The sequence below is a fragment of the Lissotriton helveticus genome, chromosome 12 (genome assembly GCF_964261635.1).
Source record: "Lissotriton helveticus chromosome 12, aLisHel1.1, whole genome shotgun sequence".
NCBI lineage: Eukaryota > Metazoa > Chordata > Amphibia > Caudata > Salamandridae > Lissotriton > Lissotriton helveticus.
The window spans coordinates 39,651,283-39,667,768 of NC_136073.1; the positions used below are offsets into that span (position 1 = coordinate 39,651,283).

General features: G+C 43.0%; 1 protein-coding gene across 3 annotated transcripts in view; it reads right to left on the minus strand.

Annotated features, from left to right (window-relative positions):
- Nucleotides 1-5,703: 5,703 nt before the first annotated feature.
- The window catches only part of SLC12A9 (solute carrier family 12 member 9), a 147,032-nt gene continuing 136,249 nt past the window's right edge, over nt 5,704-16,486 (minus strand). For all 3 annotated transcript variants that reach the window (XM_078670774.1, XM_078670775.1, XM_078670776.1), the window contains exon 14: nt 5,704-10,440. In XM_078670774.1, the coding sequence (XP_078526900.1) occupies nt 9,602-10,440 (839 nt within the window). In that variant the 3' untranslated portion in view covers nt 5,704-9,601. The remainder of the gene's footprint in view (nt 10,441-16,486) is intronic.

A 16,486-nucleotide genomic window follows, 5' to 3' on the forward strand; every position in this document is an offset into this window, starting at 1 on the left:
GGTGGGTATTACTGGAAGTAAGTACCAAGATAACATTTGAAACAGGTCAGTATCAAGTATTCTGCTAGCCATTCTTCATGTTCTTTTCAGGACTATGGGGACAGCGAAAGGAGTGGAAGGACAGACTATCGCAGAAAGGACGAATATGGCCAAGAGAAAAGCGAGCCAATGTGGGAAGTTGGAATTAGTATAAAGAAGGAATAGAAAAGTTTGGATTGAAATATTCATTCTAAGAAAAAGAAAGTAGCCAGTTTAGAAAAGAGGGATGCTCTACAACGTATGGAAACTTAGGCGGAACGGCACTTGGGCAATAGCACTTCTGGACACCGCAGCAGATGTGACAATAGTTTGCGACTCTCAAGGAGCATCTGGTGGGGACCAACTAAAATACATAGAAATTGAGACACCAGATGTACACGCAAACCCACAAGACAGGTTTTAAAATGTAGAAATTCAAATTGAAGAAGATGCATTGCTCAAGACTAAAGCTATATTCTAGTCTAATTATCAGATGCTGAGGATATCATCCCTGCAGAGGATAGCTGGCCTCATTATTTTTCATAAGTAATGCACCTTGAAGTAAGGAGGTAAAAATGAAAGTAGTACCTGAAAGACTCAGGGAAAGTACACACAAGAATGTAATATGAAGCAGGTTCCTGTGTTGTATAGAAACCAAGCAGGGTGGGATAGAGAATCTGTCCCACTTATACTCTTAAGGAGTGAGCCCCAAATTCAGGTTCAATGTCCTTTGACGCCAGAAGCTACGTAGGGTATGAAAGTTATTTTAGATCAGCTATAATATCAAGAAAAAGTGCCTTACCATTACACTTTTCCTGGTGTTAAAACCAGATAGTTCATACAAAACAGCTGTAGCAGGCCTCGCAAAATTATAGAAATGTTACCGGACCTGCAGGTCCAATGACTTGAATAATCTACTCAACCTAACTGGAATGCGTTTGACCAATAAACTGTTCAAGTTGTGTGATCCTACGCAAATATTGTATTTCATGGAGTTGCCTTTTTCTTTATCATGACCTATGAGAGCACCTTCACATGAGTACAAGATGTCTGCAGTATAAAATAAACTTGTTCAAACTTCCAGCGCTCACCTGAGCTTGGTGCTGCATACTGGTCCCGTTCCAAATCCCTTCCCAAGGAGTGAATCCACGTATCTTTTTGTGTTCATCAACGTATAATGGTGGTCATGTTAGATTGGGATTTTGTGTAGATTGGTTGGATTGAAAGTCGTATGCTGACATGTAAGTGGTCATGGATACAGAAGACAAACACCCCTCCACAACAAAAGTCACGTGACAACACTGTCACCGTACAGGCAGTGTTAGTTCATGTTGCCAGCATTTTCCCACAGTTGCTATGTGGCCAGTTAGTACAGAAGGTGGGCAAGCATTGGCTAGAGAGTGATATCTGTTTGGAGAGGTGAACTGTGTGCTAATATAATGAAAGCAAGGAGTTTGGAGTTGTGATGTGTCAAAATTAGCCAAGCATGATCTGGCAATTTTAATCTGGTCAGAGACTGCAAAGTGATTTGTCCATGGTACTGTAAGCAGATGCAGTGGTCTGAGGAAGTATAAAATGTAGAATGTGGGAAGATTATGCAAGCGTATTGCAGTGTTTTGGAGAAGATTGTTTTGGTGGAGTATGTGCATGGCAGAAGGTTGAAGAGAAAGGTGAGATATTGAGAAGGGGCAGTAGGTTATTGGCCTTCCATTCCAGATGCTGAGCAGCAGGCAGTTTCAAATTGTTTTTAGAGCTTCTCGATGCTCAAAAAGGTGTAATTTCTGATGTTTATCTGTTTTCAAGGACTTAGGTGTAATTTTCCTTCAGGCCACTCCAGAGTGTTGAACAATATACAAATATGTTGTTTGAGTTGATTGATGCTTTAGATTCCTTTGGATCTGGCCACAAAAGACGGCCACGGCGCAAGTGTTCATAAAAGACTTGCAGAGCCTAGTAGCAATGGAAGCAGTTCATATTTTTCATTCAGACAACGCACCTACATTCGCTGCTAAGGCGTTCATGTATGCTAGGACTCCTCTGGCTCCTCTGGGAGTACAACTGCCAAACTTGCAACCTCTTCTGTCAGGAACCATACAGCTTGCCAATGGTACACTTAAACAAGCTTTGAGTTAATAGGGTAATGGATACAGAATTAATCTGGCTACATAATCTTTAAGGGATTCAGAAAGCATTAAATAGTTTGCCTAGAGGAATATTGGGTGGTCAAACTCCATACAAAATCACTCCTTGGGGTACAAATGTGTTGGAAATTTAATTGAAATTTAATTGAAACGCCTAAATTCGCCTATGTCCTGGGGAGACCCTTAAAGGTCAAGGTCTAAACACATTGATTTTTATGAGATCAAGGAATTTGGACATTAAATTCTTCTAAGAGATTCCCCCAAAGGACTACATTTTATTCAATGGAGAAGGTGCTAGTACATTTGTTTGTCCACACCTTGACCATATTACATTGATGTGGGACATTAAACATTGTGAAAAGCTTGTTTCTCGCATGCACTAGGTATATAATTATGGACTACTTATTGACTGGAACAATTATTTGTAATCAACTTTGCAAAATTCTTTCAGATAATTTGTTTATGGAATTAAGTTACGTTTTATACTTTCTAATCTCTGTTTTGATTTGGTAGCTGCATCCACGTCTGCTCACTTTGGGGTAAATATTTACCACGTACTATCACAGATTGATGGGGACACGTGTAGTTTACTCTAAATTAAAACCTGTCGACTACAGTAATGGTTTATTAATGTGCTCTGTTCTATAATTTTGACAAAAAGATAAAGGTGTGATCAGTAAGTAGTACAATGTTGACTTACCACCTATTTGTTATGATGCGACGGATGTTGTCAGCCCTTATCTTTAATAATATTCCATAAAAATAGTGGGAGAGGCACCTTCTGGCACTTATGACGCACCTTAGACTTCACTTATCTGATGACGGGGGGCAGGAAGTGATTTGGGGCAATAACTGCTCTGCAGTCTGGAGCAGCAGCAGCACCCCTGCAACTTGGTTCGAACCTGATGCTTCAAATACAATTTCTTCTTGTGTTCACCTACACAGAAGTTTGCCTCCCACTCTCTGACTGACATCTGCTTTCTGCAGTCGAGGCACAGCATTAATCCTGTAATTTTGGAAGAAGACCATTCTCTCCTGGGCACATTTGGAAATTTGAAATCGTCAAAAGACTGACTAATGTGGAAGCAGAGTTCTGGTTCTGCATTGAAAGAGCAGAAAGGATGAACTGATATCAGTGTACAGGCGTGGTGCCTATATGTTGCTCCACTCTTACTACTTCCAGGGGGTTAAAAGGTTGTCATTGAGTCAGACTGGCAGTGCTTTAAAGAATTACAGATCCAATCCGGAGGTTGGGAATATTTGGTTAAAAATATTCATCAGAAACACTGCTACTGGGACCTGTCTTGAAAGAAGAGAAAGCTGTTTTGCCTAGTGCGTGGAGAGACACTAACAACTGATCAGGTGGACAAGGGCAGGGTCCCTCAAACTGAAGACAATTTAAAGGTAGTCTCATGGAAGTGAGCTTTCCTGCCACCACAAAGACCTTGTAGGACAGTGGTCCGGATTTAAACGAAGGTCATCTGCTTAGCATTAGTTATTTCTGGATTGCGATTCTGTCCTGACTCACCCTGCCCTCCAATTTTGTAGTGAGTACATCTTCTCCTTTTCAGCATGTGGAAGCTGGAGGGATTTTCTCTTCCAACCGTGGCATCATGACAAATTAGGCTAGTCCAAAAAACACAGTGGACGAACCCACTAGTAAAGTCAACTAAATAGTAGTTATACGAGTGCCAGAAACCCATTAGTTTATAAAAAGACCCCTCACTCACCAACCTAGCTGGTGGCATGCTTCATCATCGGGGTCCCAACTGGGTAGGCAAATGCCACCCAGTACACAGATACCACTGCATGCACAGCACACCTTAGCGCGTGTGCTGCACAATTATTCATGTGGCGTGTTTTTGCCACAACTTCACTCATCTCACCTGGTCCTGAAGAAAACCTCACTATTTTTAAAAGAGGCTGAAACATGTAGACCACAGTGACAACTAATATCAATTCATCCTGATGTTGTCCTTATTCCTTTAACCTTGTCCTGGGCGGCTGGGAATAAAAACCGTTCAGTAAGGATTCCCAGAGACATTTTTAACTAGCACCACTTTATTAGCACTTTCCCTTCACACAATCACAAATCCAGCTCTGCTGTAATCAGGCGTTGTAGCACAACTGGGTGGCATTCGGCTACCCAGTTGGGAGCAGATGATGAAGCATGCCACCAATTAGGTTGGTGGGTGAGGGTTCTTTTTTATAAACCTAATGGGTTGCTGGCACTCATAACTACTATAGAGTTGACTTTACTAGTGGGTTCGTCCACTGTGTTTTTGTACTATATCCCGGGGATAGGGACGTACCCCATCATAATCCTCGCTGTCTCCATTTGTTTAAGCAAATTAGGCTAGTCACCATCAGTCCTGAAATATGTGGCACCATCTCTACACCCTATGTGACTGTAGATAACACTGTTATGGTTGGAAACAAAACTTCAATCTCACTTGCTTGTGGAACTCAGTAGCCCCTGTGGATGCTTCCTGGGAGATTACTGGAAATATTAGATTATGACCTGCAGGTACAAATAAATGGAGACTTAAAGGCTAGTAGCTCAGGGGAATCCACCAGCCCTATGACATTCGCCAGTAGTTCTGCTGTCCAAACACTGGCCTAGTGGCCAGTGAAGACCCTCAACTAGTCTCATCTGAACTGTGTCTGCCAGACCACAAACTATTGAACTAAAAATGGTCCACTTTCATGGAGATTCAAGAACGTTTATTTTCACGGAACTATGAAACAGTTGCCTTTTCCAGTCAGTAGACTTCCTTGACCGTGAATTTGTAATCCTAGTTTACTTCTGGGTGATGTGCTTTTTGGTCTGTCTCCATCAGATCTCACATCTCCTGAGTTGCCCTCCCTTCCACCCCAAAGGACAGCACACACTAGAAACGTTGTATAATTCTGTTTTACATGATAATGCTACTTTAATTATTAAAGGCTAAAGGACTTAAGGGTCACATCTCATGGTTGAAGGTACCATGACTTATTTTTGTGTAGTTCATTATTTTAACTGTACTACTTTACCTACTATGTGGCTCTGGGTGGACTTTCAGATGGAGTGCAATTCCTGTGTCCATCTGAGTTACAAACCTACTGCTATCTACTTAACCCTTCTGCGTGGCATGTTTTTTTCCTTTGCCTGTGCAAACACCTGTTTGCACACAGATTGGAATCATCAGTTTTGTGGTAAATACCGTATGCCCTGTAATTTCTCTCTTGTACATTTCGACAGGACAAACCAGCCCCAATTTTCTGGTGGACATGAGCAGTTAAATAAACAGTATTTGCTGATTTTGCTGCAGAAAGCATACATACTCATTCTAGGAAGCCTGAAATCCTGAATGGATTTTTACTAATCAGTGTGGGTGTACGAGTGCAACCCTACTTTCAAGTAGATGTCAAATATTAGTGGGCCGGATATATGGATACAAATGTGCACAAGCAAAACATGTAGGGCCTGAGGGATTCAATGAAATACCTGGAAATAGAACTATCGTTAAAATACCATAAATGAAGCAACTCAAACGACAATAAATCAGTCTTTAACGTAATTAGTTTATTTAGTGCTTTTTACTTTTTCCAAGGGAAAAAAACCAATGTTTTTATTTATCAAAACTACATAGAACGGCGCTCTCAGCCCCCAAGTCACAACATTCATATTTCTACCTGAGGCTATCCTATACATAAAAAACTAAAATAACAGACACGTCTGGGTACCACATGCTCTCAACTGGCTTGTTCGGTTGAGGCTGTTAAAAGGATTAGAACATGGACATCCATTTGTGCAGGGGGATTAAGGCTTGGAGTGTGAAAGAATGCCAAAAGAAAGTCTAGTTGGGGAATGGACCTACCCACAGATATACTCTTAGGTATGTGCACAATGAGATAGTCTAGTTTAAAGCAGGCCGTATGGTACCCAAGGGCTTGTTGGCGCAGAGGCCCAGCCAGGCCACCATCAATAGTCAGGATGGTCAGGATCAGGCGCTTCAAAATGCTCGTATCTCATTGCACAGAAATGTTGTTACGTGTAGAGCCTCCCAGGCATACGGGATCTTTATACAAGGGCTCTGCTTGTTTGTGGGGCGACTGTGGAAGTCTCAAAGGCACTGGAGTACTGGCCTAAGTGTCATCAAATTTATCTTTGAAATAAGCAACCATGATGTGTGTCTGCTTCACAGTACTCGTGTCTAACAATCAAGTGTCCAGGTTGCAAGAGTGTCTGTGCCTTTCGTGTCATCACATTTTATGTGTTCGAGGCAATCAGAACTGGACGTGTATCCGAGATGCACGAAGATACAGGTTTGTCTGTTTCCAAGGACATTGTACGCCTATCTAGCAACTATATGTCTAGGCGCTTATGCTATGTGAATTAACACTTCTATGGTGAAACTAAATCACTGTGCTTTTGAGGTGATCATACAAATCCTTCTTTGCCTCAGTGTGAAATCTAAGTGCACGTGCATATACTAAATCTCAGAAGATTCCGCAGAGAATGCGTCTCATGTCATCATGTGCGGCAATGTGTGTTCACGTGCACAGGATTACAGAGGAGGTGCCTGTATCCGAGGCACCAGGTGTGTCCGAAGCCCTTGCTTGTCAGAGGTGACCATCTCTCGCTGCAGGTGCATGCACACCAGGACGGGTTTGAGATTAGACCATTTATTAAGAGTTACACAATAAAAACAATAAAAACATAGGAAATAAAGGAAATCACGCTAGGACACCTTTCTCAACCACCTTCCAAAAGTCAACTAGAACCGAAAAAAGCTCTACTTGCAGAAGGAGTCCAAACACTTTGCAACTTGGGAAAATACTGAAAGAAACAGATCTTCCTTTTTAAAGTCCTGTTGGTATGAAGAGTATGACATTGCTCCTTGTGATTGGGGGTAGGGAACAGGAGAACTATGGTCCGCCTGAGTCAACAACACGTATACTGGGATGGCCTTTCAACCAAAAGACACGCCAAGACTCATCGACGAGGTAGGCGCTCCGATGAGGAGTACACGACCCCCACACCGCAGCATCACAATATAGCAAATACCTCCTAGCAACATAAAGTCCTGTTTTTGTGGTCAATATTTGATTATATAGGAGTGTGATTACAGGTGCTAACACTCGTTCAACATGCAAGGAGCAACATTAAGTTCGAAAGGTACAAATGGCTCCACAAATGGCTCCACACGCAGAGGAGTTAGCTGGCCACTTAATCTACGCTTTTCAGATGATGCATTTGGATCACGAGCTAGCAAGAGAGCATGAGCAAGTGGGAGAGAGCGATAATATTAAACTGCTTCACACAGAAGAACATTAAGGACTCTCCATTTGATGTACTGTAGCAAGGCTACAAATGACCACGTTCACTGTAGTCTCGGTAACAAGGCTCACGCTTAATGCCCTTCACCATGGCCAAATGTCACATGCTGCCCTTGAGAAGGGATGGCACTTCTCTCATGTAATGCAGGAGTCCAAAGACCAGTGAGATGTTCTTCAGGTCAAACATTTTTATGCAAGTCCTGCACAAATCCCTGCACCTAGTTTCCACTGTAATCAGAGTACAACTGTTTGTGTCTAAGGCAGCTGAGCCAATGCAAAAGAACAAGCGGAGTTAATAACAATGCAACATTGTGGCACCTTTACTAGCGGGGCAAGCAGTTTCATTGTTACTTCCAAACAATACTTCCTAAACTACAGCATAGAGGTAAAGTTCTAGCCACACACCCAGAAACTGCTCCTCACAGGAAAGAGAAGGGTTAAGAGAACCAAGCACTTCTCCTCAAGGTTCTTCTCCTAGCCTTTAGCTACATGATTATCTTTAAGACCTCTGATGTCTGATCAAGGAAGAATGGTATATGCAAATGATCTCTGAATAATCCCGATTTCTCAGGAGTCTTCACAAGGTCTCTGCAAACAGGAATGGTGGGTGCATGGTCTAAGCCGCTACAAAGCTGCCATTTCTTTTAAGGTACATTGCTTTTCGCCTCTGTACATTCAAACCATGTACAAGGTCCATGAGGTTACCCCCCTCCCCCACCCCCAAAATCATTCACACCACAATCAAGCTGGGCAATGTCTGAACACAAGTATTACAGTACATCTGTAATATGTAAAACTTCTCGGATGACATCATTACCCACGACTCACCGGGTTACCACACTAACCTGTACTTGCCTTAGTTTCTGGTTTAGACAATTGTCAAGAAAACAAAAGCGCACAACAATTAAATAGAGCATAAGGCCAGTAAAATATCCAAAACAGAAACTGAGAACATGGTTACATGATTTCTCTCGCACAAACAAATAAAGCAGATTCACCTTAGTGTGCTGTTCTGCTCCCGCGTAAAGCTCTGTCAAGCACTACAAGCTTCTCACATCATCTGTGGCTTCTGTAGACTAGGATCAAGCACAACAGTCTTGCCTGCAAGCCTCATACATAATTGCAGGGACATTTACACAGAAGAAGCAACCTCCCACCTCTCGTCACCCGTCTCCAATACTTTTGGGCTAAAATAATGCTCGATTCATGCCCCCAACCACAATCTGAACATCTCTTTGATGGGGCTGGCATTTTCTAGGAGTGCATATTATACTTTGCATTCATCCAGAATAACTTTTTAATTTCCTAAAAGTTATTTTTTCCATTGTCACTGTCAGTAAGGATTTTCACTCTACGTTACCCCCTCTGAGTCCCTCCTTTGTCGGAGGCCTGACCAGTCAGGACAAGGAGGATTTCAGACCTCTGTCAATGAGATGGGCAGAAAACAAAAAGGGAAAATAACTTCACTGCCACACCTCATAAAAAGGGTTCTTGGTTCTGTAGAGGGACTGCTACTAAAGAGATAAATAGAAAATAGACACTGGTACAAATGAAAAACAAAAGCATTCAGTGCAATTCTTCACTAAGCGAGTGCTCGTGGAGTGTCAGCTGGACCGCTCATCTGGAAGCAGTTGGCCACCTTAAAGCTGCCAAACTGGGAAGGGATGAATTGCAGTCAACAACGGAAGCAGAATATAAATGGGCAAGCTCCTGTGGTGTGTCCCAGGGCCTTCCTTCTCATTATCTCCCCGTTTATGGCCTCTTCCTGTGGTTTAAATGTACTCCACCTCTCAGTTTCCTTACATTTTCCTTCACTTTTGCTAGGAATTGTTCAGTAATCCCAACAAAACAGCTCAAAACACTCCCCATTGCCTAGTTCATCCTTTTGGCAACAGGCCCCATTCCATAGTCGGCCAAGCATGAAATGAGAGTTAGGGTCATTGCTGAGAGGATTCTCACACCTTTAGAAGTCCTTTTGCCTAGGCACAAATATTCTCAAAGAGTTGTCTTGGGGCACTAAGGAGGTTGAGTCTGAGGGGAATCACACCCAGAGCTGTCCTGCCCTTTGAGACTTTCAGCATTAAGCGAGTGAAGGAATGCCAGTGCAGGACCACTGGGCTTTAAAGGTCTGTGCAAGTGACAGGCGTGAGCCCGTGAATGAGCAGTGTTGGTCCCAGGTCCCGCGTCATGAGTTCCAGCTGCTCAAGGTAGCGCTCATACTGGGAAGTGTCTGCTGGTGGCCGTGGTAGATACAAGAAGCGAACCGCGGTGTTGGAAGCTTGCGTAACCACCAGCTCATTCACAGCCCGCAGGTACTCGTTTGTGATGTGTGCAGCATTCATGTTGACAAAGTTTTCCTCTTGTTCCTCTGGGCTGAGCTGTTTGTGCCAGTGCAAGGCCACCACTGCGTCCCAGGGCACAATCTTTATGGTGGCACGGATGCGCAGCTTGGTCAACAGCTCTCGCAGCTTTTCCTCCTTGCGGATCCAACCTTGATCCCCTGCCTCAATGCAGAGGAAGATGCGCAGTCGGGCCAAACGCCATGAGGACACCATTGTCAGGATACAAGCCATCTGAAGCAGGAAGAGGCTGCAAATATCCACATAGCTGGTGCTGTCTGGCCGTAGAAGGTTAAGTGGCCAAACATCAATATAACGTCGATCGGGCTGACGTTTGGAAAACAGTTCCTTCTTATCCAGCTGGAAGAAGTAGCGTGCCAAGCAAACATTCTTGTGCATCTTGATAGCATCAGAGATGATTGCAACATACTCGGAAGGAGAGAGCGACTTGTGGCCCTCACCGTCCCATGCTGGAGGGAAGTGAGCCTGCAAAGAGGTGATGTCTACACCAAAGTGGTCGTTCTCTTGGCTCATGCTGAAGGCCGGGTCCTGTAGGAAGTAGTCGTCTGGAATGCTGTTGTCGTAGAATCCAAGCACCAGGGTGTTGGGCTTCATACCACCTGGAGATAACAAGAGAAAGACATTCATGACCATTTAAAACTTTGCGAGAACGTGCACATTGTCGTTTATTAAATCGGCATGATATTTATATTAAAAACAGTGGAGATAAAGCAGTGTTCTGTGTTAGTCTCCATTTTACTGAATAGTTTTAAATCCCAGATATTTATGTGGATGAAATATGGTTTGTTTGACCAACATGTCCAGCCCACGTTACTATTCAGCTGATGGTGCTGGATCAGACCCAATCAGAGACAAATGGAAAAGATACCAGCCTATAATTGGAGTACTCCATCATGGGCCTCTCCATCACAGGAGTAATTTCTAAAATCTGCTTTGCAATTCTGTAGGATACCAGAAAAAAAGGAAACCTATGTAATGATGATCAAATTACTTACCTTCTATAGCAACCACTTGGTGGCAGGCGCAGAGCTTTAGTCTGGGGGAGCATAATGCTGCCCAGCAGAATTTCTACTTGTGGAAAATCAAGTAGGTAGGTAGGTCAAATGCAGCTGGACGGATTGCGTCCTCTCCTAACCAGTATTCTTTAGAGTCCACTGAAGAGTAGTTGTTGCTGTTTGCATGTCTTCAGTGGAAGGCTAAACCAAACTCAGTTTTCCAGTGTACAGTTGGCTGGGATATGTCCTTAGGTTTAGGAGTTTCAGGGTCTTAGTCCCTCAACTCGCAGGGATCTGCCCCAGGTTTTTGAAATATGAAAACACCCAAACCCACACTTCAGTCGCAACCTGCAGCCCTTCTTCCAGCACTACAGGAGCCGTAGAATGGCAGAACAGAGACCCCAAAACGGAGACCAACCATATGCAAATCAGTCGCTGTCCCACCACTTATGGGTATTCCAATACAAACAATTAGGCCCTGGAGCAAACATGTTGGGTCCTTCTTTGGCCTCATCGGTAAGGTACAGCTCAACTCCTGCGATACAGTGAAGCATAGAAGCCACATCTATGCACATTTGTCACACTTAATTCACAGAGAAAAACAACACAAGGCAAAGCTAATATGTCTCCCCTTTCCAAGGGTCCAGAAGTGAAGTCATTATGGGAAACTGGCAAACTAAAATAATTTGAGACCCTTTCATTTGAGTTTGGTCTACAGAAAACCCGATTCTTCAGATATTTATAATTGAGGCATGCCGTAGACCTTCACTGAAACTGGAAGCACTTCAGAACAAAAAAAACCAGGAGGCGAAGATTACTATACTGCCAGGCGGAGAAAACAAGAATCTCAAACATTCCATTTGCTTATAAGTAAGCAAAACACAAGCAAAAGGTAGAACATGTTAAAATCATGTGTTCTTGATCCACAGAGCAGAAAATAATTGGACTTTTAGCTGGCACTACCCGGTCCTTCGGTTCCCTGCTGCCTTAGAGACCTTTCCAAACTACTTTCTAAAGCCATTGCCTTCTATAGCCCAATTTTTGGTAATTCTCAATGTAGAAGGAGGAATTAGAAAACAAGTTACTTACCTGTAACTTTAGTTCCCCAGTATTGGTAACTTTCATAGATTCCCATGCTTTGTATCATTCCCCGTCGTCGGAATGGGAGTCTCGGTAACAAAAATACCATAGCTGTAGGTACAAAAGACAATGGAAAAAGGCCTAGGCCTCATTCCCTTTTGTAGCATATCACCCTCTTTGTGTAAAAGAAACCAAACTTTGGCATCAGCCAATCAGAAGTGCCTCACCACTTAGAACCTTCCTGAAGGAACCTCAGAGCCTTAGATTTTCGTAGCGGTTGTGTACTTAGACACCATATCTGTTGTAGGCTGAGCTTTCCTCGGGGAGGTGGGTGGGCGCATGGGAATCTATGAAAGTTACCAATACTGGGGAACTAATGTTACAGGTAAGTAACTTGTTTTCTTACCCCAGTATTGGAACTTTCATAGATTCCCATGCTTTGTATCAGAATATCAAGCAGTCGGCAGAGAATCACATTTTGAATCGCAAATTATAGCAATAGACAACATGACATTAGATACAAAATGTGAAAGATGGAAGGTGGGAAAGAAAGGAAAGCTCACCCTTAGTGGAAGAGGTTCCTCAGGACAGCCTGTCCTACTTCCGCATCATCTTGTTGCAGAGATTCCAAGCAGTAATGCTTGGTAAAGGTGTGAACGCTGCTCCAGGTAGCAGCTCTGCAAATATCCTTAATCTGCACCCCCGCGAAGAGGGCTGTCGAAGAGGCCACAGATCTTGTGGAATGTGCTCGGATCTTTCCAGTCAGAGGCTTCCCTGCAGCCTTGTGACAATGTAGAATGGCACTCGTGATCCATCTCGAGACACCTTGTTTGGAGAGCGGAAGGCCCTTACTAGGACCTCCGAAGGCCACAAATAGTTGAGAAGATTTTCGAAAATCTTTCGTCCGTTGCAAATAAAATTTCAAGCATCGCTGCACATCCAACGAATGCAATGCTTTCTCTGCTGGCGTTGAAGGTTGGGGAAAGAACGCCTTCAGAATGACCGGTTCGTTCAAGTGGAAATCCGAGGGAACCTTTGGCATGAACCTAGGATTATTTCTCATGATCGCAGTGTTTCTTTTGAATTGCAGGAAAGGCTCCTGGATGGTCAAAGCCTGTAATTCTCCAACACGCCGAGCTGACGTGAGAGCAAGAAGGAGAGCCAATTTCCACGAAATATATTTTATGTCAGAACGATGGACAGGTTCAAATGGACCCTTCATGAGTTGAGAGAGAACCAAATTCAAATGCCATGTAGGAGGGGCGGTCTCACTGGTGGATAGACCCTGAACAATCCCTTAAGAAATTGCTTGATTATCCTGGATGACCACAAGGAAGGACCGGATCCTGTCCTTCTGAAGCGTGACAAAGCAGCCAGATGGACTTTAATTGACGAATGAGCTAGACCTGATTTGGCCAAGGACAGCAAGTAAGGCAGGATCTGATGAGGCTTGGAATTGAAAGGATCAATGCTTTGTCCCCTACACCAACAACAAAATCGTTTCCATTTGAGGCGGTAAGTCCTGTTCGTTGAAGGAGCCCTTGCCTGAGACAGGACCTCCCTAATCTCCGAAGACAAAGGCAGGTTCATAAACTCTCGCTGCTCAGGAGCCATGCAGTCAGGTGTAACGACTGTGGATCTGGGTGCCAGACTTGTCCGTCGGGGTGTGTATCACTTACAACGCAACTTTTACGTCGTAATGCTGTTACAACGCAGCTATTACAACGCAGGATCCATTACAACGCATGGCATTACAACGCATGGCATTACATCGCAGATGCTATTACAACGCATACCATTACATCGTAAGTATTGGTAAGTATATAATTTATTTTAATTTTATTTATTATATAAATGATTTAATTAATATTAATTATAAATAAAAATAAATAAAAATATTTATTTATGTTTTTAAATATTATAAATTAAATTTATTAATTTAAGTAATTTTTTAAATAAATATGAGTATAGGAGTATATGTATTGGTGTACTGAGGTTTTAGGGCAGGGTTTGGGTTTTGGGGTACAGGGGTGTTTTTAGGTTTCAGGTTTGGGTTTTGGGGTACAGGGGTGTTTTTAGGTTTCAGGGTAGGGTTTGGGTTTTGGGGTACAGGGGTGTTTTTAGGTTTCAGGGTAGGGTTTGGGTTTTGGGGTACAGGGGTGTTTTTAGGTTTCAGGGTAGGGTTTGGGTTTTGGGGTACAGGGGTGTTTTTAGGTTTCAGGGCAGGGTTTGGGTTTTGGGGTACAGGGGTGTTTTTAGGTTTCAGGGCAGGGTTTGGGTTTTGGGGTACAGGGGTGTTTTTAGGTTTCAGGGCAGGGTTTGGGTTTTGGGGTACAGGGGTGTTTTTAAGTTAAATAAAATTAATTATATTATATTAATTACATTTCTTAATTAAAATAATTAAATTAAATACATTATTTTAAATAATTTATTTTAATTACAATCAAAAAAATATTTAAAATAAATTAATTTAATTATATTAATTAAATAAAATTAATTAAATTTTTTATTAAAATTAATTTAAATAAATAGATTTAAAATTATTAAATAAAAATAATTACTATTTTAAAAAGTATTTTAATTAAAATAATTAAATTAAATTAAAATAATTACATTTTTTTTAAAAAGGTATACTTACCTATACTTACGATGTAATGCCATGCGTTGTAATAGCATCTGCGATGTAATGCCATGCGTTGTAATGCCATGCGTTGTAATGGATCCTGCGTTGTAAAAATTGCGATGTAACGGTCTGCGTTGTAAAATAACGCGTTGTAACATCATAGATCCCTCCAGGACATCTTAAGGCTTATCAACCCGGGGGATTTCATGGCCACGCTCGATCTCGAGGATGCCTATTTCCACGTTCCAGTTCATCCAGCACACAGAAGGTTTCTGCGATTCACAGTAGCCAAGAGCCATTACCAGTTCAGGGTTTTACCCTTTGGACTCTGCTCAGCCCCGAGGATTTTCACAGAGGTGCTGGCGCCAGTTGCAGCTTTCCTGCGAAGCAATCACTTTCAAGTCTTTCCCCTATCTAGACGACTGGTTACTGAAAGCTCCATCCAGAGTAGCAGCACTGAAGGCTGTTCAGGCTTGTACCAATTTATTTCAAAACTTGGGACTCACTCTGAACATCGAGAAGTCTGTATTGGTTCCGTCCAGACGAGCTCGTTTCCTGGGGGCCATCCTGGATTCGAAACTCTGCAGAGCCTTCCCTACTTCGGAAAGGATGCAGAAGTTACAGACCATGGCCCTGGACTTACAAGCAAAAAGGTGTCTTTCAGTACGCCGCTACAAGTCTCTGCTGGGAGTAATCTCGTCGTGTATTCCACTAATTCCCCATTGCAGACTAAAGATGCGCCCTTTACAGGAGCAACTAGACAATCCGTGGAGACAGGTCCACGGTTCATTCGAGGACAGGGTGACGGTCACTCCAGAGATGAAGGAAGCGGCTTTATGGTGGACAGATCAAGACAACTTGTCCCAAGGTCTATCCTTCGCAAACGACCCGTCTCCACAGGTGGTAACAACGGACGCGTCGTTGGAGGGTCGGGGAGCAGTGATGCAGGACTTACATGTCAGCGGTCACTGGTCACCCCAGGAGAAACGCCTCCACATCAACCTATTGGAACTCAGGGCGATCCGATTGGCTCTACAAGCGTTTCTACCTCGCCTGGAAGGTTCACAAGTGCTTATCAGGACGGACAACACCACGGCCATGCACTATGTGAACAAGGAGGGAGGAACCAGATCGCGCCCATTGTCGCAAGAAGCTCAGCAGATCTGGGAATGGGCAATCCTTCACAGGATGTCACTGCGCCGGGCGTCCTAAACGAAAACGCCGACAGACTGAGCAGGTCATCATCGGTCAGCCACGAATGGGAGTTGAATCAGAGAGTCTTGGATCAGGTCTTCAGGTCTTCAGGTCTTCAGCCTGTGGGGCAAGCCGGAGATCGATCTATTTGCCACTCCGACCAACAAGAAATGCCGGTCTTACGCAAGCAGGTTTCCCCATCAACATTCACTGGGAAATGCGCTTTCGATAGCTTGGTCAAAGACATTTGTCTACGCTTTTCCTCCCATTCCTCTGATACCACGACTGATCAGGAAACTCAAGGTGGAGCGGTGCCGGATGATCCTGATAGCCCCGGCTTGGCCGAGGCAGTTCTGGTACACGGAGCTCCATCTGTTGTCAATAGCTCCTCCCTTGCCTTTGAGAATTCTGCCGGATCTTCTCACGATGTCCGACGGACGGATCTATGATGTTACAACGCGTTATTTTACAACGCAGACCGTTACATCGCAATTTTTACAACGCAGGATCCATTACAACGCATGGCATTACAACGCATGGCATTACATCGCAGATGCTATTACAACGCATGGCATTACATCGTAAGTATAGGTAAGTATACCTTTTTAAAAAAATGTAATTATTTTAATTTAATTAAATTATTTTAATTAAAATACTTTTTAAAATAGTAATTATTTTTATTTAATAATTTTAAATCTATTTATTTAAATTAATTTTAATAAAAATTGTAATTAATTTTATTTAATTAATATA